At 40.2% G+C, this 27,304-nt stretch overlaps 1 protein-coding gene across 1 annotated transcript in view; it reads left to right on the top strand.

Annotated features, from left to right (window-relative positions):
- The first annotated feature begins 488 nt into the window (after window positions 1-488).
- LOC124605094 (HEAT repeat-containing protein 3) overlaps window positions 489-27,304 on the top strand; it is a 295,904-nt gene continuing 269,088 nt past the window's right edge. The window contains exons 1-3 of the mRNA XM_047136544.1: window positions 489-776; window positions 4,494-4,657; window positions 20,893-20,980. Coding sequence (XP_046992500.1) covers window positions 618-776; window positions 4,494-4,657; window positions 20,893-20,980 — 411 coding nt within the window. The 5' untranslated portion in view covers window positions 489-617. The remainder of the gene's footprint in view (window positions 777-4,493; window positions 4,658-20,892; window positions 20,981-27,304) is intronic.

The raw sequence follows: 27,304 nt of genomic DNA, 5'->3' as shown, positions 1-27,304 counted from the left end.
TGAGCTACTGACAATTGTCTATGTGTTACGCAAGGCTATTGGCATTTGTGGAAGTAATCGACATTCTGTGTGGTGTATAAGTCATACCCATAGATCTTTTCCTTTTCATGTGACATATTTGATGGATTGTTCCAAAAAGGTCACTTAGTGTTCTCAAATACACTAAATTTGACAATCATTTCGTTTTAATATATCTTGCTTAATTGTGCAAACTTGTAACAGACTATTCTTGTAGAAGGTCTTGCTTTAAAATAGTTTTAGCTTAATATGTGATCTGTTGTTTTAATATTCACTTCTTGTTTTGTCTGAAGGTATGACTTCGGGTTGTCGAATGAGCCTTTTGCCGATTTTGAAATGGCTAATTTAATTTTTTCCGAAGGTTTGAAATCCTATACCGTCCACGGATAGAGATACACTGGAAAACACCTGTTAGGCATTTGTCAAGCACTTTGGCGTCCCTGCGCTGTGTTTGTCCGTGTCTATTATATCTCTGATCCATGCTTTCTACTGTGTGTTTCTGTGGCACAAGTGAGGGTGCAAGCGGTTTAAAGAAGCATTGGAAATATAATTAGTGATTGAAGTTTAGATTTATTATCTTTGTCTTCATATTTACCCCAATGGGAAAAGTGAAACAAAACAAACGTAAACGGAAGAATAAGAACCCTACAGGTCTGCCAAGCGTGAAAGACATACAAAATGAAGAAGCCGAACTCAGTGCTAAGAGCTTGGCTAATGTATACAGAGGAAAAAATGCTATTAAAGCCGTTATTGAACAGGTATGTGTTTCTAGGTTATCATTGTCATATGTATCCGACATATTTTTAAAATTAATTTTTAGGTGGGGAATCTGATGCAACTGACATTGCCAGGTGGATGGCTGTTCAATGACTGCACCGAAGGAAGGAGGCGACTGTTTTGTTTTGCGTAATGCCGTCTTTCTTACCGTCGATTTCTTTCTTGAAGGACCGAATTTTTTCCGTTTTAAGTTTCAGAGCGAAATATATTCCTAAATTGCTGCATCGTGGCCCAATTTTTTTTATGTTCACGATAAACCTCGAACTTGGGGGAAAAAATTAACGTCGACCTATTACTAAAGCATATAGTACAGATATATTTGAAATTGTATTTTACACATTGTTACAAGGTCTTCATAAATTTGCATATGACTGCTGCAATTTTTTCATTTAACATTTTTCTGTGTGACAATATAAAATTCATGGCACACAAAGCCAGTAACGGCACCCTTTTGGAAAAAAATTTACAGTGGCTTCAGTATTATCCTGCAGATAGGTGCACTGACTCTTAAAAATAGAAACGGACTAATTTTCGATATCCGAAACTGGAGATATTGATAGCATATTTTCCTTTAATGTACATTGTTAAGTGGAGGTACAGTAAATCCGTAAATAAATATTTAGATCCATTCTGCATTTATATGTGTAACAACTTCAGTTGTAGAAGGGGTATATGGAAAGAAATACTCTTATATTGAAGTACTAACCTTTCTGCGTATGAAGTGTGATATTTATTTGCAATCATGTTCAGACATAAATGCCCTGAAATAATTGCGGGAGTGATATGGCATTAAAATTAATGCTAACCTCCAGCTCGTATCATAGATGTGAAGCAGATTACAGTGTTATCTTTGTGTTAAGTCTTATCACGCAGAGCTCACATTAGGCTTCTCACTGCTTTCAGACCTATATTTGCTAACATAAATATGCACGTTTCAACTGTCACCTCTTTGCACTTACTGTCTGTCATCATATTGCAGTGTAAACACTAGCAAAAATTTGCTTACTTTTGACTCGTCTGAAAGTTAACCGTTTGCAGCAAATCCTGTAAAGTTCAGTTTCAGAGTTTTATCATCATTCACATAGTAAAAATTTAGAATCTATATTGCAAAACAGAGGCACCAAGCACTATAAAACAAATTGTATCTTATTTGGTTGTAGTTTACTCAAAATGATGAATTTCAGATTTTTTAAGAGACTCGCTTGGGAACATACCCAAATCGTTCTAAGGGGTGGGGGGGGGGGGGGGGGGGAGAACACTGGGGAAAGAATCACTTTTCAGAATTCCAGAATGTGGAAAAAATTAGCAACTGGTTTATGACAATAACAATCCCTTATAGATTGTTTAAGATTATAGTACTCATATACTAGTAAATGGGATTGTAGTGCCTGGGTTGAATCTGTTAAAAGGGACAGGCTGCTTAATAAGTTTTTAGAATATAAGTTATTAACATTATAAAGACATATTTGTGTAAAACAGTAATCATAAAGTTTCTTGATTCATTATACACTCCTGGAAGTGGAAAAAAGAACACATTGACACCGGTGTGTCAGACCCACCATACTTGCTCCGGACACTGCGAGAGGGCTGTACAAGCAATGATCACACACACGGCACAGCGGACACACCAGGAACCGCGGTGTTGGCCGTCGAATGGCGCTAGCTGCGCAGCATTTGTGCACCGCCGCCGTCAGTGTCAGCCAGTTTGCCGTGGCATACGGAGCTCCATCGCAGTCTTTAACACTGGTAGCATGCCGCGACAGCGTGGACGTGAACCGTATGTGCAGTTGACGGACTTTGAGCGAGGGCGTATAGTGGGCATGCGGGAGGCCGGGTGGACGTACCGCCGAATTGCTCAACACGTGGGGCGTGAGGTCTCCACAGTACATCGATGTTGTCGCCAGTGGTCGGCGGAAGGTGCACGTGCCCGTCGACCTGGGACCGGACCGCAGCGACGCACGGATGCACGCCAAGACTGTAGGATCCTACGCAGTGCCTTAGGGGACTGCACTGCCACTTCCCAGCAAATTAGGGACACTGTTGCTCCTGGGGTATCGGCGAGGACCATTCGCAACCGTCTCCATGAAGCTGGGCTACGGTCCCGCACACCGTTAGGCCGTCTTCCGCTCACGCCCCAACATCGTGCAGCCCGCCTCCAGTGGTGTCGCGACAGGCGTGAATGGAGGGACGAATGGAGACGTGTCGTCTTCAGCGATGAGAGTCGCTTCTGCCTTGGTGCCAATGATGGTCGTATGCGTGTTTGGCGCCGTGCAGGTGAGCGCCACAATCAGGACTGCATACGACCGAGGCACACAGGGCCAACACCCGGCATCATGGTGTGGGGAGCGATCTCCTACACTGGCCGTACACCACTGGTGATCGTCAAGGGGACACTGAATAGTCCACGGTACATCCAAACCGTCATCGAACCCATCGTTCTACCATTCCTAGACCGGCAAGGGAACTTGCTGTTCCAACAGGACAATGCACGTCCGCATGTGTCCTGTGCCACCCAACGTGCTCTAGAAGGTGTAAGTCAACTACCCTGGCCAGCAAGATCTCCGGATCTGTCCCCCATTGAGCATGTTTGGGACTGGATGAAGCGTCGTCTCACGCGGTCTGCACGTCCAGCACGAACGCTGGTCCAACTGAGGCGCCAGGTGGAAATGGCATGGCAAGCCGTTCCACAGGACTACATCCAGCATCTCTACGATCGTCTCCATGGGAGAATAGCAGCCTGCATTGCTGCGAAAGGTGGATATACACTGTACTAGTGCCGACATTGTGCATGCTCTGTTGCCTGTGTCTATGTGCCTATGGTTCTGTCAGTGTGATCATGTGATGTATCTGACCCCAGGAATGTGTCAATAAAGTTTCCCCTTCCTGGGACAATGAATTCACGGTGTTCTTATTTCAATTTCCAGGAGTGTAAATTTAGAGATTAATTGGGACAACTCATATGCCTGTTATGTCATCAAGGGTGGCACAAGCATTACATAAACAGAGATTTCTATTCAGAATGAGTGTCACAGCTAGAAGTCATATTGTGATTAAGAAATTGCAATGAATGGCTTGTCTGTTTCTATCATATTACTTGTTGTAATTATTAAACAAGGTTACACTACATTCTTGTTGAATTACAATTCTGATGATTTTAAATCTATGACTTTTCAGAGAAATTTTAACTTAAAACTGTTGACAAACAACATGGAGTGATTACAGTAGCAATCGTTTCCTCTGTGACCATTATGATTATTTGGGTGTGGTATATTACAATACTGTAACAGTCACTTATAACAACTGTCCACACAATACGTGCCATGCCTAAACAAAGGCTTCAAAGGACTTGATTAGTTGACATGTTGCCAGCCATCCAAAGTGCACCCTCCGAGAGCCATTCACCAATAGTCTTTTCCTCACTGCATTCCACAAGGTTCAGCTATATCTTGAAGAACCTTTCTTTGTGTCTGTAGATTCCATCTTCCACATCTGGTTGACCAGTACATTCCACATTTCATTTCGAGGAGCTATAATCAATACTCGATAATAAATTTATCCTGTTCTAACTGCAGTGAAAAGGCATAACTTTTAGAAAGTTTTGATGTGAACTGTATATGGAAATGCTGTTAGCTTTCTGATCTTACTAAAAAGATTATTTTTATTCATTGACTGGGAAGTAATCATTTTTTATTTTACAGCTACAGGGAAGCACAGAAGATAAAATATTTGGCCTGAGCTCTATTGCATCCGTATTTGATAAACATCCGGAAATGGTTGTTCAAAATCGAATAATAAGGATAGCAGCTCCATTGCTGCTTGACAATGATCCAGTTGTAAGACATGCTGCAGCAGGTGCATTAAGGTAATTAAATTTAATAAATGTACATTGGATCAGAAATTGTTTTTCGTATTTGTGTCATTTATCAAATTCAATCACAGAAAAAAATGCCTCCTTAGAAGAGCTGAGACTACATAATTGTCAAGTGAACGAAGTCAGGTGATAATTGGTGGGATGCTACTTATAGACATTTCAAGTACAATCCAGCACTTGAACATCACGAAGAAATAAATAAAACGAAATAAAGTAAGAAATGTGCAAAGCAAAGGTGAAACTGTACAGGGAGATTTTGGAGATTGTTCAGAGATATTTTTAGTATTTAGCTATACAGAACCTGTGGTCTCTAGTGGCTTGTTCCATCATAATAATGTAATAGCTTTATTTGGTTTGTTATCTCAATTATCTTCGTAGCTGAGAAATAACTTGACAGCTATGAAAAATCCTGTAACATAAATCTACCTAAATATAAAACGCAAAACACAGGGAAATGCAACAACTTCATACAATGTAGTTGTAATTGCTGCAGGAACGGCTTAACTTTTCTTCATTGTGCAGCTCTTTATTGCATCCAGTCAACCCATATGCAAGGTGAAACTTGAGTTTCTTATGGTATATAAAATGATTGAACCACTTACAAGAATGCAACCAGGTGACATCGTCAATAGCTTCCTTTAACTAAGAGGAACCTCTTCCTTGTATATATTTGGAAGGCCATATAATGTTGGACACACAATAAGAGCTAAGATTCTTGTGCCAAGAGACTGTTCTTCAGGTGTTTGTTAGTCTTCTGTCGAACATATTTGTCAGGTCAGCACTTAGTCTGCAATATGCTGAATCCGACAGTAAACACTACTTCTTCTGAACAACATCCTGCATCATGTCCAACACAACCATAGCATTTCCGTTGTCCAATGGTAAAGTAACAATATCAGGATCCACTGTGAGTGAACACAAAGCAGCCCTCTCAGCTGTTGTATGAGGGCATGCTGAAAATTAATGCCTTGGAACTTTTTTTATGGAAACTCTTAAAGCATTTTAATTAAGTTCTACATCTTTAGTCTTCATGTCTACATATTTGCAGCCCTCTGACACAAGTGCTTTGAATAGTAGTGTACATTTTGACTGGGCACTGATGCTCACTTTCCAAACAGAATTATTGCTTCTCACATGGGAGCCACTCTCTGTGACTAGCAGTGAAGGTATCCTCCATGCACCAGTTCACTACCTCCCAATAATTCAGCTTGCAAATTCCATAAAGAAGTAATTCAGTTGCAACTTCATAACCATTAGATCAATGAACTCTAGAATAAATGAAATAGAAATTGAATTATATATATATATTCTATTTTTTTTTTTTTTTTTTTTTTACAAAAACATGGTGATGGATGTTTGGTGATGGATGTTTGGTACTATATATCGCACTGTCTACTTACGAAGACATCTGGTGATACATAGCAAATGTTTTTTTGACTACTGCTCTGTGTAAGTTACTAAAGGATAGTTACCTGTGTCTTGAAGCAAATAAAAAATGAGTTGAGTAAATAATCTGTAAAACTGACATTCAAGCCACCAAAATGTTCTGAAATTGAAATGCTTTAACTAATTGTGAGCAGTACAGCATTTATTTGTTTAACACGCATAATTCATGTGTTGCATCAAGGCATCATGAGAACATAAGATACAGCTCATTGCTAATAGTCTAGTCAGTGCTGCAACATTGAGATCAAGTGATCACATTCTCAGGAACCAAACCCTTCGTTTTGTAACCTAACTATAGCCTATCAATAAGGCTGGCCTTAATCATACCAATGCATATTTTGAGCTTATTCTCACTGCTCACGGTGGCTGAGCCAAGTGAAAGTCACCTTCCAATCTTATCACATTCTGCAAATAAGGCCACCCTATAGCAGTTTGTGTTTTCAGCAAATTTGCATCTATCATGATACTAGAAATAAAGGTTAGTAGGCCACCATTATTGGTTAGGTACTGCTAACAAATAGTAGAAGTAGTGGAATGTTTGCAAAAAATGCCAGAGAAGAAGAAACAGATGATGTGATGCTGAGTAGACTTCTTGAGTTATTTGTATTATCTGTGTACACCTGGCGTGCTAAAAACTTATTATAAGCTGGAAGTCAAGAAACCGGAAGCCTATAGCTGCCCCCTCTGATAAAACTTTACTCATTCATGGAGATCTTTATAGCTCTGATTAGCAGCTTTGGGAAATACGGAAGCGTCTGATCCGGCCTGTCTGCTGCTTTGACCCATGACGTCACAAATATGGCGGAAACGACCATAAACCACGATTCCAATATGGCGCATATAAAGTCGGTACATACACATTATGAGGACGAAAAGACATCGAAAAACAAACACACACACTTTCCACAAAAAGCCTAATGACACTAACGGGACAAGCGGGGGAAATGGGGTGGTTTTAGGTGGGGGCAAACTAAATATAAACAAATTTAGACACTCACCCCCATACAAAACCACACAAAATGACGAAAAAAACCGACATCACAAAACTCCCCAAATACCGCTAAATACTGTATCATCTGGAATCGGACACTTCCCTTGGCCTATATAGCTCAACAGCAGCTCCCGATCCCATAAATTAGGGCCAAACACTTCCCTTGGCCTATATAGCTAAAAAACATCTCTTGATACCAATATCAACATACACAGCCACACATTGGGATCGAACACTTCCCTTGACCTGCGCACTGTTAATTTTATCCGTCATATCCATTCCTGAACAAAAACAACAACTGATTAATTTTACTAAAATTACCACACGATGTACAGCAAACAACACTAAATTAACCTTCACACAAAATCATTAACTCACTGAATGGAATTCCACTACAAACACAGCCAACACTCGAACAATTCTGGATAATGAGCAAAAGCAAACTGAACCCATTACACCACACAAACGAAAACCCTGAACATACCACCAGAGAGCACAACAAACCACAACACGACGATGTCTACAAACATGCCACATTCACAAACCAAACTCCGCACCATCATGACGTCACACATGACAACACCCTTACGTCACGGGTCAAAGCCAACGTGTGGGATCGGACACTTCTGTCAACCCCAGCTTTGTTGTTTTATATCCTGACTACTGTTTCCTTTTAGTTTGCTACTGAAAACTTCATACTATGTTTCAAAGCTGTGAGAAACACTTGCTCTTTCATAAATTCTTCTATTGTCTTCCCAATTTCACCTTGCTGCAATCATGTATTACTTTAAAGACTTGCAAGGTGTGGAGACAGTTAAGAGGGGTCTATGGTAGATTAGAAAATATCTTCTTTATACATACTGAAAAATCTCACGGGCTAAGCCATGTCGCCCTTGCATTGGCTAGCTCTAACTTAATGTGATGACAAATGCCAACTTCTAGTTTATGCTACTCACAAGTGTATCACGTGAATGACTCTTAGGAAAGTGTAACCAAAATATCGGGCTTGTAAATGCCATGTGTCCTTCAGCTGCAAAGAATGCAAAATCTCCCAAAAATGGTAATTCAGAAGCAACTTATATTTAAAAGATATGTGCCATACCAGTACTCAAACACAGAACCTTACCCCTCTGGGGTAAAACAGCGCACACTCCACTGAAGTGACCAGATAGGAAGCATAATTATTGCACACTTTCTTCTTCCTGTCATTCCTCCAGTACTTTGCTTCACACTTTAGGTATGTATCATATCACCAGAACTACAATATCAAATACTTTGGATATACTGACTGTCATCATCCATGCAACAAAATGTTATAGAATTCTCTCCAATACTGCTATTTGCTATTGGAACCAAATTCTCCACAGTTCTTATATTAACCAGTTCATGCTGAAATTAATAAAAAGCTGAATCAGTTCCTGTTATACCTGTGTGGCTTCATTGATCCACCAGAGCTAGCAACATTACTTTAGAAATTAACTGGCAGAACTTGTGACAGGTCATCTGTGGAGTATTACCAACACTATGAACAACTTTGACCCAGCTAGATGGTAGTATAGGCGCATGTGAACATTAGCTGCCGTGTATGTAGTTCCATAAATAAATTGGTGTGTCTATCATAACTATCATAGTCGCATCAATTTTTATGTTTGGAACTTCTTGCTACAGTATTTTGGCATAGGCATAGTACTGATAAATATGCACTTGGACTCATTATTTTAAGACCCCACTGGCACATGTGCAGTGTGCACAGTTGATGTTGCACAAGTGCTGCTTTGGCGCATGTACTTCTGTGCAAGTGTGTGTGATACACTGTGTGCCCTCCATGGTGAAAGCTTGCCACATTGATATGAAATCGATAGTCTCTGCACAGTAAAATCGTAGAATTACACCGGCTATATAGAGCAACTATAAATCATCTTTCACAGATCTCAAAAGTGCCGAGATTTTGCTTAATGTTCTGTCTGGTGTGGCTGAAATATTTCCCACTGTCATTTTGAAGGTCTCGTCCTCTTCTTTTTCAGTCTTTCGTATGTCTGAGGTGTATGAGCCCCCCTACAACCAAAGATTGTGTTTCTATGGAGAATTTGATGAAATACAATCAAACAAAAACTGTAGCTCTCACACCAGACTTTTGGAGCAACATCATTATGAGTCACTGGGAATATGATTGTCCAAGTCCCTTGCCAATTGAGATGGCATCTTCTGCCAAATTCTGCATGAATTTGTGTTATAGGTAACCTTAGTGCTCTGCATAGCTGGCATCCTTCTAAAATTTTACTATGCAAAGACAAACAGTTTGATTTTTTAAAGGATTTGATATTGGGATTGCAATTTTGACAGTAAGCCATTTTCAAGCACAATATTTTGACAGACTGACAGAAAAAATGAAATCTCGGGAATACATTATTCTGGGTAACATATTTAAATGAGTTAACCTTGCAAGATCATACGGTAATGTAAGTGCGAGATAAGCCATTGCAAATTTAATTACATTAATAACTGGTGTAACTGCCAGAATGTTGAATGCAAGCATGCAAACATGTATGCATTGCGTCGTACAGGTGCGAGATACCAGTTTGTGCAATGGATTTCCATGCCTGTTGTACTTTGGTCAGTCAGTACCAGGACTGTTAATGCTGTTTGTGGTTGATGCTGGAGTTGTCATCCAATGCTGTCTCATAGGTGCTCAATTGGAGACAGATCTGACAATCAAACAGCCCAAAGCAGTGTGTCAATACCCTGTACAGCATGTTGGGTTACAACAGCCATATGTGGTTGAATGTTATCCTGTTGGAAAACACCCCCTGGAATGCTGTTTATGAAAGGCAGCACAGCAGGTGAACTACCAGATTGACGTGTGAGTTTGCAGTTATGGTGCGTGGGATAACCACGATAGTGCTCCTACTGTCATACGAAATCACACCCTTTACCGTAAGTGCAGGTGTATGTCCAGTGTGTTTCCAGTTATAGGTCCATTGTGTCTAGCATGCAATCAAGCTGGTTGCAGACTCTCAGCTGGACTCCTAACAAATACACAGCCATCACTGGCACTGAGGCAGAACCAGCTTTCATCAGAAAATACATCAGACCTCCTCCAACATGCCTTCCAGTGAGCTGTCACTTGACACCACTGAAGTCACAAATCTTTATGTTTGGGGTCAGTGGCATGTATGCTACAAGGTGTCTTGCTTGGAGATGTCGTGTTACCAATTTGTAACAGTTTGTTGTCACTGTGGTGCCAACTGCTGCTCAGATTGATGCTGTATAATGTGACAGAGCCATGTGCCAAACACAATAGTCTTCCCTCTCGGTAGTGATACATGGTCATCTGGAGTCCTATCTTCTTGCGACTTTTCATTCTTGTGACCACTGCTGCCAGGAGTCGTGTACTTTGGCTACAATCCTGTCAACTCTTTCTGCAATATCACAGAAGGAACATCAACTTCTTGTAGCCCTATTAAACATCGTCATTCAAATTCAGTGATAATTTAGTTTTTAACACCTTAAAGACATTCTTGATTAAAATCAACTCACCATATCCAATCCAGAGTGAAATATCTAGTGATGGAAGAATAACCAACGAAATTAATAGTTGGTTACAGAAGGGAGGCAATTTCTACCACACAATAAAACACCTAATTTGGAGGAAGGAAGTTCCAGAAAAAGCAAAACTCCTTATGTTTAAGAGTTATTACTTCCCTATTGTCACCTATGGAGGAGAAACATGGACAATGACAGAAAGGGACTGGAGCAGACTGCAAGCAGAGGAAATGAAATTTCGCAGAGCAGTTAAGGGACAAACAAGAATGGATGGAGTAAGGAATGTAGATATTAGAAAGGACCTTAAACAAGAAAGCACGAGAGAAGAAATCGAAAAAAAAGATTACGATGGTACGTACATGTTAAAAGGACGCATGGGGGCACACTCCAAAATTATGGAAGAACTAAGGATGGATGGAAAAAGACCTAGAGGGCGCCCAAGAACATGGTGGAAAACAGGAGTGAGAATATCTGTGGAAAGGAGAGGTGTGACATGGCAGCAAGTGGAGGAAGAAAAGTGGTAAGAGGACAAGCCAAATGGAGAGGACTTGTCAGCACCCAGACCCGACAGTAGCTGGAGTGGGATCCGGATGTAGATAGATAGACATCCAGTCTCAAAAGTAACTAACACTCATGGCCGTTATGTATTTAAAGCAAACATGATTTGCATGTTCTTAGTAGTGCTACTGTCGCCACTCTTATGCAAATCTTTTAAAAAATTTATAGAAGGTGTGCACCCATACTACAAAAAAATAATCAGTTTGATGTTAATGAGACAACCTGTCACCACCTAGGGTGCACGGCACAGTGTATAGACTTGCAGCAGAAGTGCACTTAAGCAGCTCGTGTGCAATGTTAACTGTGTACACTGTGCATATACCGGTAGGCCCTTAAATAAGGGAGTCCAGTACATTATCATCACTATTCACCTGAACATTACCAGAAGAGTCTGTGCCAAAATATTGTGGCAATAAGTTGCAAACAACTAGCAGTTCATCCAAAATAGTATAAAAGTCACATTTGTTCTCTGCATACATTGACTGCATTAAAATGTCAGAAATTTCTTTCTGAGAGTCAAATGATGATATTTGGTTAAATTGACTTTACTTTGTAATAACAAAATACATTACGAAAACTTCCATTTCATGCTCATTAACATCAATCATCTCCTTTGACTTGCAATTCGAATTTTTGGACAAGTTGGAGTTTTGCTGGTGTCCATGAATACTTGTTTCAGTTACAAGAATACAAATAAACACATTGACAAAAAATATTTCAATATATTAAAGTGGGGCAGTATTTGTATCTAAATTAATTTTTACCTCTGAGGTTGAAATAAAAAGGAAAATTATATCGATTTCATTGTGTATGCAGCTACTTGGATATCCATCATCTTCTGATTCTTCAAACAATGGAAACTCCAGGATGGATTGTAACAGTATTATGAAAAGGATAGTTGCTAGTCACTATATTATAGTGGAGATGACTCAGTCGCAGACAGACATAATAGAAAGACTGTCAGGCTTTCGGCAAATGATGCCTCCTTATAACACCCACACGCGCACACAAACGCGCGCGCTTGCGCGCGCGCGCGCACACACACACACACACACACACACACACACACACACACACACACACACACATATGTGACCACAGTCTCTGGCTGCTGAAGTCAGCTTCAGTGGCCAGAGACTGTGGTCATGGCTGTGGAGGTGTCTTGTCTACTCTTGAAGAAGGCCTTGTTGGCCGAAAGCTCTCTTTCTAACAGTGTTTTTTGTTGTGCGACTCAACATCTCTGCTATATGGTGATCAGCAACTATCCTTTTCATATCTTCTGGTAAACCTTCCGGGATGTAAGGTCGTGGTCCATGAAACTCGTCAGCTCCTAACATTTCGTCCAGAGCTGCGCTGGACATCTTCAGAGGGGTGTTTCTCCTCCGGTGAGTCTTGCCAACATATATATCATAGAAAGAGGGCGTGACCAGAGTTACACATGATATGCAGTCGGCAAGACTCACCGGAGGAGAAACACCCCTCTGAAGATGTCCACCGCAGCTCTGGACGAAACGTTACGAGCTGAAGAGTTTCATGGACCACGACCTTACATCCCAGAAGGTTTACCAGAAGATATGTCATCTGGTCGTGAAAGCCTTCATACTATATCCTTTTCATAATATTGTCGTCGTCCGATTCTTCATTTCTGCCACTGAAACTTTTCTCAGAACTGCTGTTGACACTTCCCAAATTTTTGGAGACTTCAGCACATTCACTGTATCGCTATCATGAGTCTTGTCACTATAATATATTGCACATTTTGACATATTGAGGATATAGGCTCACTGTCCACATACTGGTGCACAGCTGAATGTAGATTGTTACTATCTTTTCAGTTGTTGAGATTCTGCAGTTATTGAGTGATAATAGAAGAGAGAATTTCTATGCAATTGCGTTATTTTATTGTCATCAGCAGTTCAGGCGATCATATCCATTTTCAAGCAACATTTAGTAGTTCAAAATAACAATAGTTACACAGAGTGAAGTACAGAAAGTGAGGTAGTATAATACATTTAATGCCATGTGTGTTGTTAATGTGATTTTCTCCAATGAGATAACAGATCATAATTTAGTGTAAAAACACATTTACACAGTTTCTTGCCACTTAAATGTAAATTTCATAATATTGCTATAAATTGTTAGCAACAGTTTGTTGCATACAACTGTGTGATGCCTAGTATATATTCTGCGATGTGATCAAACATGTCATAACTAGTCCATATCCAATGGCCATGAGACTTGAGAACATGTAAAATGTGAATATTAATCCAGAGGAAAAGATTTAACAGGAAAATAGCAACTTCCACAGTACAAATAACCTAGAAATTTATCAAAGGCAGTAACAGCATGCCCCCACAGAATCATATGGAAAAAGCTGAACATGCATGTGCATTTCTTCTGCAGCTGGATAATTACAGACTACAGTCATAGTTCAGTTGAACAAGTATAAGACAGACAGACAGACAGCTCTGTAGCCTTATAGCTGTGGAACCATTCTCTCATTTGCCCGAAATAATTTGGGATCACAAAGGAAAACACACATCACTTTTAACATAGTAATCAAATCCTCCAAATACAAATTTTGATGTGAAAACCTAAGGAAACACAGTTGAAATTTATTGGTATTAATTTTAAGAGCTTCTTTTAAGCTTTATAAGTCCGAAGTCCCCCCCTCCCTCCCTCCCTTGTCCCCAAAAACAGTGGTTCTCAAACTGTGTGATGGGGGCGACACAAAAGTATTCGATATGGACACCTGCAACAGTAATGGCTGCATAGAGGATAGATAAAAATCAGTTGAATATTTTCGTGATCCGTTGTAAGATACATGCAGTGTAGTTCTCCTCTATGTAATACCTACAAGTCTTTGTGTAATGAAAACACTGGCTGTATTCCCACATTTTCCTTCACCTACACTTTTCTTATCTGCTTTAGGATGTAATGTGTGAAGTGTTAGGGCCTGGTATCATTGTTAATGGATACCATGCTCTATCTGTGCTATAAAAAGCCCTTTAGCATTACAGGACAATTGACTCTACCAGATACTCTAGATTTGCTGAGAATTAAGATTAATGAGTTGATGGAGAAACTGCTTTCTTCAGTTTGATACATTATTTGATATGTTAAGGGATCCCGACAATACAACAATCCTTTTGTGCCCTTTCACGTAGCGTGTAGGGGCTGTAACCACCTTTGATTAAAGTTTCCTGTGTTTGTTTGTACCCTGTATCAACATTTTAATTACAATAAGTTTAGTATGTTCAAAGTACTGCCAAGATTTTACACTGCTTGAACCACCATCTACACCTACATCTATATTCTGCAAACCACTGTGAGGTGCATGGCAGTGGCTATGCCCCATTGTACCAAGTATTAGGATTTCTTCCTGTTCCACTCACGTATGGAGTGTGGGAAGAATGATAGTTTTAATGCCTCTGTGCATGCAGTAATTATTCTAACCTTATCCTCACAATCCCTGTGTGAGCAGAATGGGGGGGGGGGGGGGGGGGTGCCTAGAATAATCATTTAAAGCTGGTTCTTGAAATATTGTTAGACTTTCTCAGGATAGTTTGTCTGTCTTCCAAAGTCTGCCAGTTCAGCTCCATCAATATCTCTGTGACACTGTCCAATGGATTAAACAAACCTGTGACCATTCATGCTGCCTTTCTTTGTATATGTTCAACATCCCCTGTTAGTCCTGTCTGGTACAGGTCTCACACACTTCAGAAATATTCCAGGATGGATCACACGAGTGATTTGTATGCAATATCTTTCGTAGACTGCCAATAAACCAAAGTCTACCTTCTGCTGTACCCATGACTGAACCTATGTGATCATTCCATTTCATATCCCTACAAAGTGTTACATCCATGTATTTTTATGGGTTGGCCAGTTCCAACAGTGACTTATTGTTATTGATATCTGCATTATCTCCAAAAAACCTATAAGTGAGGTCATTTATGTACAACATGAACAGCAAGGGTCTCAACACACTTAGCTGTGGCCCACCCAAAGTTACTCCTACATCTGAAGATGACTCTCCATCCAATATAACATGCTGTGTCCTGAATTCAGTCATAAATTTCAGCTGATAGCCCATATGATAATACTTTTGACAATAAGCATAGGTGCGGTATTAAGTCAAATGTTTTTCAGAAATCGAGAAACACTGCATCTACCTGGTTGCCTTCAACAAAAACTTTCAGTATGTCATGTGAGAAAAGTGCAAGTTGCATTTCAAATGATTGATGTTTCCAACATCCATGCTGGTTGGCATTGAGGAGGTAATTCTGTTCATGATACCTCATTATGTTTGAGCTCAGAATATGTTCTAATATTCTACAACAAATTGATGTCAAGGATATTGGACGATAGTTTTGAGGATCACTTGTACTACCCTTCTTGTATATGGGTGTGACTTTTGCCTTATTCAAAGTACTGGGCACAGTTTTTTGTTCAAGGGATCTATGATAGTTTGTAGTTAGTGGATGGGCTAACTCAGCTGCAAATTCAGTATTGAAACTGATACATCCCATCAGGCGTTGGAGCTTCGTTCACTTTTAACAATTTCAGCTGCTTCTCAACGCCATTGACAATGATACTTAATTCATTCATCTTTTCAGTGGTACAAGGCTTAAATTGGGGCAGTTCTTCTGGGGTTTCCTTTGTAATGGAACATTTGAAAACGAGTTTAATATTTCAGCTTTTGGTTTGCTACCCTCAATTTCAGTTTCTGTCTCAATTGCTAGGGACTACGCTAACTTTAGTGCCACTAACAGCCTTTACATATGACCAGAATTTCTTAGAATTCTGTGAAATGTCATTTGACAATATTCTGCTACGGTAGTCATTGAAGGCATCACACAGTGCTCTCTTGACAGCCAAACATGTTTCAGTAATCATCTCTATAGCCTTATGCTTCTTTTTTACACATATTATGCAGTAATCTGTTTCTTTAAAAGATTCTTCACAGTGACTGTATACCATGGAGGTTCCCTCCCATTACGAACTGTTCTACTGGGTGCATGTCTATCCAGTGTGTGGTCAACTATTCTTTTAAATTTGAGCCAGAGTTCCTGTAAGTGCTCTTGACCTGTGCTGAAAGTTTCAAATTTGTCATTGAGATATGACATTAATGACTTTTTATCTAGTTTACTGAGCATATCCATCTTTCTGCTTGTTTTAATTGTCCTTTGTACTCGTACGTGTTATGGTCACTGACACTGCTTTTGATGTGGACATCCTGAAGGTCAGGTCTATTTGTGGCCATTAAACCAAATATATTTCCATCGTGAGTGTTCTAGGTAAATTTTGAGAAGGCAGTTAGTAAAGTTTCACAGTTGTCTTATCGTGCCCACCACTAAAAAAACTGTAATTTCCCAATTAATTATTGGTTGATTAGAGTCTCCACCAATGATCACAGTGTGACTGGGGAATTTACGTACAAGTGAATTGAGGTTTTCTCTGAAATTTTTGGTTGCGTCAGGGGATGAGTCTGGTGGGCGACAGAAAGACCCAATTATCATTTCATGTCCAAACAATCTCACATGCAGCTTCAATTTCTACCTTGGTAGAATTGAGTTTTTCGTCTGCTGTGACAAGAACACCACCTCCATTCCCCATTTGCCTATTCTTTCGATATACACTTAAAGTTTCATCAAAAATCTTACTGTTATCAATTTCAGATTTTAACCAGCTTTCTGTACCTAGCACTATGTGAGCTTCACTGCTTTTTGTGAGCGCTTCAAATTCTGGCACTTTGTTGTGAATGTTTCAGCGGTTTCATATTAGGATTTTAATACTCTCACCTGTGGGAGGCAGTTCTTTCGATCTTACACTGATACTTCTGGGTTTCCTACAGCTATCATTATCTGGATTGGATGGAGAGTCACCTAATCTAAAAGAAAACCCTTGTGTGCAGCCCACACAGTCAGCTATCTAAGCAGTAACCTCTGATGTGTAATGTACACGTGACCTATTTAGGGGGACCCTACAGTTCTCAACCCAGTGGCTCAAGCCCAGGAAGTCACAGGCTAGCTTGTCACAGAACCTTTGAAGTCTCTGGTTCAGTCCTTCAACTCGACTCAGAACCAAAGGGCAATGATCATTTCTGGAGACAATGCTGCAAATTGTGAGCTTTGTTGAAACTCCGTATGTTAAGGTTGGTCTTCTCAAACTTCTCTGCCAGTCACTGGAATGACCCAAGGACGACCAAAGAGCCCAGATGACAGGCATAAATTATTCCAATGTGTGCCACAATCTGCAGTTGGTTGCACCCTGTTCCCTCAGTGGCTGCCGGAATAGCCTCTTCAACATGCTGAATGAGGCCCTCAGGCATGTACACTGAGTGCAACTAATGTCGTTTCCTGTCCCTCGCTGCCATTTCCCTAAGGGATGCCATCATTCACCATGATATTTGAACTTCTGGCGATTAATAGAGCCTACCCTTGAGCATTTGCCACCTTTTGACACTGAAAAAATCAGGTTTCCCTGAAAAAGGTGAATTGAGGCCAACTGGATCTGTTTCACGGAAAGACAGCACGTCAGACTTTTTGGTTAGGGAGCTCAATATATTGCCCTGAGTCCTCCTTGGTCCCCATCCACCCTGTACAGGACACCTAAATCTAACATTGATGTGCCACTCCCAGTCAAGTGGATAGTTAATGACAGATCCTGCACTTTCTGCCAAGGAGACAGAATCCACAGGAGAGGATAGTACCTGAGGTACTTCTGGTACAGGTATCACAGGTTCATGACTCTTGAGAGCTCTTCTGACACCAGTTTTCAGCAGTTGTTAATTGTTTGACAGTGATGATGGTGAGGTCCCATACTCTAAGGAGCGAGGGGGATGATGCAGTACACCCACACCACCGACTAGGCAAGGTCCAAGCAGAGGTGGTTTGCCGTTGCCTTCCTCCGATCATAATGGGGATGAATAATGATGATGAAGATGACAACACCACCCAGTCATCTCAAGGCAGGGAAAATCCCCGACTCTGCCAGGAATTGAACCCGGGACCTGATGCGCAGGAAGCGAGAATTCTACCGCAAGACCACAAGCTGCATACAAAACTCTATTCACTGCACCAACTGTACAGAACGTGTTGACAGTAGTCAGACGATTTCCAGGTGCTTATGAACGTCAACCAACTCGCCCCATATTTGGGAACAGCATTCAGATTGGGGATGCATTTTGGCTGCTGCAAATGTATTACAAGGCAGTGAACAAATGACTTTAATTTAAACCTGGTGATTATCTTTTAATCTGTTGAGCTAAAAAGTTGCTAATTCCCTATAAGTAATGAAGCAGATACATAAAATGAGATGTTTATTAAGACAACAGAAAAACCTGTGGTCAAAATAACTAGTTTCTTAAAATGTTTTGATGTTAATTATAGTTGTCACTATTTGCAGCTCACAGTCATTTGTTAGATCTGGGTTTGATGTTCGTGTATCTTATCCAATGCAGTTCAACATTATTGACAGCAGGTGAAATGTAGAGGGTGTGCTAACTATTTAGGTACCTTGTTGCCTTTATTGTTTTTCAGAACATCCTGGCTCAGTTTAGATGTGATAGAGTGGTGCACATCAGGGGCCCCATTTCATCCCATGTAAACGTCCATAAGAACATCTCCTCCATGCACCTGAACAGTGCACTATGGTAACCTGAGCAACTCACGTCATTGGGTTTTCAACATATTCATGCCCTATATCCAGACTCATCAGTCCAGGCAATGTTTTCCATGCCTTCGAGTATCGGGTAAGCAGAGGTGCATAGGTGTGTGAACCCTGTGGTGAGGAGATGGTTCTGAATGATGTGGCATGCTGTTATCCAACATTGATTTATGGGGTAATTTACTGCAATATAGTTTGGCTCTCTGATGTTACAATTCATAATTATCACTGACCCCAGTCTGCAACACAGTTGACTGTGGCAGTTATCTCAGAGTTGAGGTACCCATGGTATACCCTTGACAGTGTGACACATGAAAAGCCCAGTGCCTGAATCATTATTTGAAGCAGTCACCAACATGCTAATTCACACACACTCTTATAACGTGCAGCTCACCCATCCAGTGTTCAACTTGTGTACCAGTGCACAGTACAGGTCACCATAACACTCCAGTCATGTGACATGCCATCTGTTCCATTCACCTTTGTGAAATTGGCACTTTCTGTCCAATACATGTGCTGCCTCTGATTCAGTTATCTGTGAGTGTACTAATTTGGCTCTGTGCACTACTGGGCATGAGGGCTGTCCATTGCCTTAAAAACTGATGGTTAGCTTTATCTGTAATTATGGAAAAGATCAAAACTTATCAGCAAATCTGATTGCTGATTTTTCTTATGTTGGTAAATGGTATGCAGAATATTTTTGTCCTTAAACTAGTACTGTTGTATGTATTCCTTTCAAATGTGTATACTAGAATACTGTGCCATCCACAGAGCTATTTATTTTTGACAGTGTATTGTCGATGGGACTCCATCAGAAGTCGGCGAACAATGTAAGAAGTTTGGACTTTCATGTGAAAAATGGGTTGCTGAATTCAAATGTGGTTGCACTTCCCTTGAAGATAACCCTCATCAAGGGCATCTCAAAACTGAAAATACAGATAAATACTTTGAAAAGTGGTGATATGATGTTTAATGTAATTGGATAGATAGTCTTCTTACCTAGCAGCGGCAGGAGAACTAATGGTATTAAAGTTTGCAAGCTTTCGGAGTCAGTGGCTCCTTGTCTGGCAGAAGGGTTGAATGGGAAGGGAGTGGGGTGAGGGAAAATGACTGTGAGGTTTAGGAAAAGGGGCAGAGTTCAGAAAAGTTGCCAGACCCCAGGTCAGGGGAGACCTGCCAGATGGAATGAGAAGGAAAGAGTTGTTGTTAGGGACTGCACTGGATGAGATCTGAAAACCTGAGAGCTTAAGATGGAAGACAGGGTGATACACAAGACAGAGATTACTGTCAAAACATCATGCACGAGTTAATAAGATCGGAAAGCTAAGTGCATTATATGTGATAGAAGTGGGTGGAGACAGTGAAAAATAGACAGGCTTAGAGGTACAAATTTTTGGAACTTCTATCCCATTCACCATATTTTTCACCCACTGATTGGCACACATTTCACAGAAATGTCTGTTGGAATTTACTTAATGCTTGCTGATAAGGTTACACATGCTTCATTGTGTATTTTGAAAACATTTCAGCATCACACTTCAGGAATGGCATTCATTCTTGGGGAAAACATTGGAAAAGTACTTTAAGGGCACTGTGTTCAAAAATAAGTTTTGTTGTTGGAAAGAAAACATTTTTTGATTGAAAGATAAATAACTTTTTGCATTACGATCATACATGGTCTAACATTTTCCTGTGTTACCAAAATGTGTTGTTTCATTAAACATAAGTTCAGTAATAGCAAATTTTTCTCTTTCCAGTCTCACTGACTTAATATGATAAGAAGGAAATTCTTTGTGAATGACGAGCCTTCTTTGTAGAAAATAAAGTGTGTTTCAATCTATTTCTTCAGTAATTTGTACAACAATTAAAAGAATAAATTTGGTGTGCTAAAATGGACAGTATTTTATTACATAATGTATGTATTGCTGCTTAAGTGTAGTATTTGCAGTTTACTATGTGAAACAAGTTTGTCAGCATTAGTTTCTCCAGTTTAGTATATTGTAATAATTTGTTTCAGGAATCTTAGTGCTTGTGGAGATCCTGACTTGTGTGACTTACTAGTTCAGCAGGATATAATGACATCACTTAGTGCCTTAATTCAGAAGGTATTTTGCTGCTCTACTTCATTTGCATACTAAACAATTTAGAATAACAACTTCCATAACTTCAGTAGTTGAATTAAACATATCTTGACTTTGCTGATATTTAGACTGCTGAGAGTGGTCAGTGTAAAGTGAATGTTTTACTTGAAATATTAGATAGCAGCAGTGTAATATAAGAAAAGTAACAATGTCCCCTCCTCTCCCCAGTTATGTTTTTCTCCTAATATACAGGGTGGCGCAGATGGATCGGGTGGTTTTGAAGTGGACTGTACGTCTGGAGGGGGGGAGCCAGGTGTTCGGCGACTTCGTCCTGTGGTGGGGGGGGGGACGGGAAGTTTCAGTTGCAGGCTGGCAGTCAGTCGCGATGGCTACGTGGTCCGTTGAGCATCGTGTTTTCGCAGTGGAAGAGTTCATACGCAATAACGAGTCAATTGTTGCTGTGACGCGTGCCTTTCGCCGGCGTTTCAACATCCCACCTCGCGGTAGTGTTCCTAAGCGAGATACGATATTGAGTTGGGTGCATAATTTCCGCACTACTGGTTCATGTGCTCCAAAATGGACGCCTAGACCGCCAACAATAACAACGCCTGAGAACGTGGAGCGTGTGAGACGCGATGTCACTGCGAGCCCACGTCGATCAACGAGACGTCGTGCTCAAGCTCTTGGAATGTCACGTCGGAGCCTTCAAAGGATTCTTAACGAAGAACTGAAATTCAACCCCTATAAAATCCTGTTGGTACAGAAGATTCTCCCAACAGACCATCTTCAAAGGCTTCAGTTTAGCCAACAGATGTTGGAGTTATTGGAAGATGTAAACCTGATTATCATGATGTCTGACGAGGCTCACTTTCACATTAACGGATACGTAAACAAGCAAAATTGTCGTTACTGGGCCGACACTAACCCAAGAGATCTACACCAACGGCCTCTCCATAGTGACAAAGTGACGGTTTGGTGTGGGGTTTCTAAGGTAGGGATAATTGGTCCTTACTTTTTTGAAAATGAAAGGGAGCAGGCGGTTACTGTTAATTCGCAGCGTTATGTGAACATGATTGAAGATTTTCTTCTCCCACAACTTGAAGAGAACAATTACGACATGGGCAATATGTGGTTCCAACAAGACGGGGCAACTGCACATACCGCTAGGATATCAATGCAAGCTGTACGCGCTCTGTTCCCTGGCCGTTTGATTTCCCGTAATGGAGATGTCCATTGGCCCCCTCGCTCGCCGGACCTCACGGTATGTGACTTTTTCTTATGGGGCTATTTAAAAGCAAGGGTCTACATGAACAAACCCCGGACCATTCAGGAGTTGAAGGCAGCAATTCACACCGAAATCACATCAATTCCTGGTGATGTGCTTGAGCGGGCAATGCGGAACGTTAAGGACCGACTCCAAGAATGCGTCGCTCGAGAAGGAGGGCATTTGATGGATGTAATTTTTAAAAACTAACATTACTATTTTTTTGTTAATAAACTTCCATTGTAACTACACGTTTTGCACTTTATTTCAATCCAATACCTTTACAATTGACAGTTTGACAAGTATTTTAAAACCACCCGATCCATCTGCGCCACCCTGTACATGTATAAACCAGTTCCTGTAGTTATCAGTCTAAGTAGATTAATATTAGTCTTGATTTGTTGTTAGAGAGCCAGCTAGCATTGGCTGCTTCTGTCTGTTAATGTGTGACTTGACTTGTTTGTTGTTCACATGTTTGTCAGAGAACTAGCCAGCACTGGCTGTGTCTGCCAGTTAATGTGTTGTTTGACTTCATGAGGTGACGTACAAAAAAGGATGTGTTAGTGAATACAAAATAAATCAACATTCAATGAAACTGAAAATCAGAAACGAGATATGTGTTCCTTGTTTTAGTTTGCTCACTGACCTCACTTTCACAGAGTAATATGTTTTTCATCAGTGTGGTGTGAAAAGACACAATAGAAGCAAACATGTTTTATTTATATTATTAAATTAACTTAGAAATATGCTCAAAGAGTTTCAGCACAGCTGTTGTGTGATCATTGTGAGTACAGTACTATTTGAAAACGTAATGTTCTTTTAGAACTGCATGACTGGAGATGCTAGAAACACCATTCTAGTTTTGTGTGTTACTTTCCCAGTGGCACTGTGGACACCCCGTCGAGCAGGTCCTACCAAATTGCTTGAATTTTTTTAAAAGAAGGAAATCTTTAAATCTCCATTTGAAGCTTCACAATGTCACTACTAATAGCACAATGTCCATAGTAAGAGCTGTGTGGAATGCTTCATATATGATTTTGCAATATTCTGTTTCTCTTGCAGTTTCATAGCATTGCTTTTTCAGTTACAGTATATTATTAGCTTGTAAAGAAACAAGAAACATCCACAGTTGCAAGTCTTACTTTCAAGAAAAGAATTTTTCTTGTTATCGATAATCGTGATGTCCTTAACCAAAGTAAACTGTGGCTCAAGTAGAGAGATGCTGAATTTTTCTAAATGCAATTCATGTGGATATCAATTTCTGGGGTCTTTTGCGTGCTCTCACTTTCATTGTGGTGACATGATAGAAAAGTTCAGAAAGTGTTACCAAGAGAGGAAAACAGTAATGGAAATTCCTGGATGGAGCAGTACATAAAATAAGGGAAAGAGAACCAGTCAACTATAGTGGATCAATGATTGTAGCACAGTAACACACAATACAAAGCAGTGAATGCAGCTGTTTTCTGGTGTGTGTTAATGTGCTCCACACATCAATCTGCTATAGGTGAGTGGTTGCCTTCCCTTACTTCAGCAGTGGTATTTAGCCAATGTGTACTGGTTTCAGAAGTGATACTGTATTAAGATTTCTATTCATGCATTCGAGGAGAACTTAGGATTTTTAAAAATGTTGAAATATCACTCAAGAGTATTAGAAACTTATCCAAAGTATTTCGGTAGTCAGTGATAACATTCTGTAAGAGAGGTTTCATGGCTCAGCACATGCTTGATTTGGTTATTTATGGAAAATGCTGTAATTCAGAAGGATGCTACATTATTTGCATGGGAAGAATTGATGAACACAGTGCCATGTCAAGTAGTAGTGAGTAGGATGGAAAGAATTAAGGTTTTGGGTATACACTGGTGAGCTGAAACATACCCACTACCCACTATGAAACTGGATGTCGTCTACTGTCATTGTGAGCATATGATGCAGTAAGGAAAATATTTAAGTGAAACAAAGGGGAATCATTCTAGTGACAGTACAAGTCACAAGTAGGGAAGTGTGCTGCTGTAAGTGACTTTGACAAAGGGCAGAATGTTGTGGCCCAGCACCTGGGAACAAGCATCTCAGAAACAGCTAAGCTGCTTGGCTATTCATGTACTGCAGTGTGAGCATCTGTGAAAATTATTTTAAGGGTTGTGAAACTAAAAGTAGAGAAATTATTAGACTTCCACACCTCATCACAAACAGTGGAAGTTCGACACTTGCTAAACCTGCAAACAAGGATAGGTGAGGGTGTGTGGCAGATCTGGTGGCAGAATACAATACTGATGCAGGCATAAGTGTTTCAGAGAACATGATTCAGTGTAAATTGTTGAACATGGTGTTTCACAGCAGATAATCCCTACATATCCCCATGTTGTCTCAATGACATCCTTGATTAAAATTGCAGTGGGCAAGGAGTCGCAGAGATTGGACCATGGATAAATAGAAATGTGTCACCTGGCCTGACAAATTATGTATCTTATTACACTAGGTCAGTGGCTCTGTCCAAATAAATGATCGCCAAGGGAACAGCTGCTCGGAACATGTACCACATCGCAAGGTGATGGTAAGAGTATTGTGCTGTGGGAGACATTCAAGTGGGCTTCCATGGGGCCTGTGGCAGTAACAGGAGGCACCCTGACAGCTGTGGACTGTGTGAACATTATTGTGGTTCACCTGCATGCATTTATGTTTGATGTCTTCTCTGATGACTTGCAACTGAATTACTGCACTATAAAAGGCTAGAATCATAGAACAAAGGTTTGAGGAGCATGACAGTGAACTCAAGTAGATGTCTTGGCGACCAAATTTGCCTTACCTGAACCCAATGGAACATATCTGGGACACTTATTGGATGCCTGCCCTTCACTCACAAACCAAAAGCCAGTAATTTATGGGAATTTCAAGGCTGTTCATCATCATCATCATCATCATCATCATCATCATCATAATCATCTTGGACAGTTTCAAGCCTCTGGCCAGGTCTATGGAACATAGGCCTCTCCATCGTTTTCTGTTTTACCACCATCTCTCCGTGTTCACCTTGGTCCAGTCTTCTCCTTTCTTCTGGACGCATTCCTCATCTCCTTTCAACCATCTGTCTCTCTGTCTTCCTCTTGGTCACTTTCCTTCCCATTTTATCTCGTGTATCTTCCTGGGTATCCTCTTCTCCTCCATTCTCGTAATGTGTCCATACCATCTCAGCCTTGGTTTCTCTATCTCCTCCTGTAATGGTTCCACCTTCATTAACTCTCTGATACTCTCATTTCTTAACGTGTCTATCTTTGTCACTCCAATACTGTTTCTCAAGAATTTCAGCTCACTATCATGTATTTACTTTTCTCTCTTCCTTTCATAGTCCAGGTTTCTGATGCATATGTCAGGATCAGTACATAGTATGAGCGGTATGTAACCTTTTTGCTGATTTGGGGTACATCCTTGCTCCGTATCAGGCTTCTGACACTCCTCTGAAATTCTTCTGCTTTTTTGCTCTGCTTGTTTATTTCTCTGTTGTTTTTTTTTCCATCTTCTTGTGCCAGGCTTCCTAGGTACTTGAAACTCTCCACTCTGCTCAATTATAAACATATGGTGCAATATTCATGATAGGCAATGAAAACTTCATAACATTTTAATGGAGAAGCAAAAATGGTTTCTTAAAAAATCTATTAAGTGATACAGATAATGTTGCCATACGTGTAACTAAATAGTAGAAACCTATTGACAGATTAGAGAAATCCATGAACAGTCAAATCTCTCTTAGATAGTGGAGTTACAGGTTACTGGGATCATGAGGGTTTCAAGATAGATGGAGTTAGGAGGTTTTCCTTGCCTACTATCAATATATTTCCAGAAACCTACAAAGTATTTGTTGAATCCATGTCAAGCAGAATCACTTTCCAAAGGTGGACCAACATGCTATTAAACAGTTGGTCATAATGTTTTATTCATCAGTGTGTATGTTAATGAAGATTCAAAGTAGGAAGGAAAAACAAAAAATTAGGTAGATGAACTAATCTAGTTAGGCTGTGCTTCTTGTGCTGTAAGAACGTTATGACTTTGGAAACATAGAAATAATTAAGTTAAATAACTATAAAGGAAGTAATCTTCTGTAATGATTCATACTTAGGCAAGATTTATTCATTGCACAAAGGAGAAGAAAATTGGGATTGTGTATGGCATTTGTATATGTACTTCTTGAAACAGTTGGAGAATTACTGATTACTACATTGCATACATTTGTTAGCTGATGATGAAATTTGTCACCAGTGCATTAGTGCCTGGAATTAATTGCTATATTCACAAATATTATAGAAAGAAAAATTATCTACGTACATCTCCCGACCAAATTTAAATTCACTTGTCCACTTGACAAAGTTGAATATGAAGGAGCAGAGTCCCACAGTGTATACTGGAAATCGGCATGAATGTCCTTTGCTTTCATACCTTTCTATATGAAGTACTAGATCACTACTCAAATCTCGTGTTTTTGTTCCTCCTCCCCCCCCCCCCCCCCCCTCATACACACACATCTTTGCAAACCACTACAGGGGAAGAACAACAGAGCCACGTCACTGCCACAGCTCTGTTCCAAGAGCACTGACATGGCACGTGTTCACAGGCAACAGTCCAATGAATATTATGTGAACAACTCGTTGTGCTAGTGCTGGCCTCTTGTGGTGATTTCGAGAACTTTTGAAACCACCCTCACAGCACTGTAAACCATTGTTTTACACCACTTTTTTATATCAAGAAAACTGTATTTTACACCTCCCTGAGAATATAAATTATGTGCTCATTTAAGAACAAATTGGCCTCATGTATCATTTACCAACATTCAACCCTTGCCCACATTTGTTGGAGGCTAAGGGGGTAGGGTTCGTATATTGATGGAGAGCACCCAGTCATCAGATTGGATAGGAAGGAGGGAGAGAAGTAAACTTTACTCTTCAGTAATTGGGTTATTTATTAATAGTTCTGTGTGTCCTGCACAGTACTCTTCTTGTAGAGCATAACTGATGTGTTGACAATGAGACATGATCTCCTTTCTGCCAGGTTTCAGGAGCTGGTATCATATCTCTTTTTCAAACATTATTTATTG

This window comes from Schistocerca americana, chromosome 3 (genome assembly GCF_021461395.2).
Source record: "Schistocerca americana isolate TAMUIC-IGC-003095 chromosome 3, iqSchAmer2.1, whole genome shotgun sequence".
Classification (NCBI taxonomy): Eukaryota; Metazoa; Arthropoda; class Insecta; order Orthoptera; family Acrididae; genus Schistocerca; species Schistocerca americana.
The sequence above is the reverse complement of the archived record's forward strand: the minus strand, read 5'-3'. Positions and strand labels throughout refer to the sequence as shown.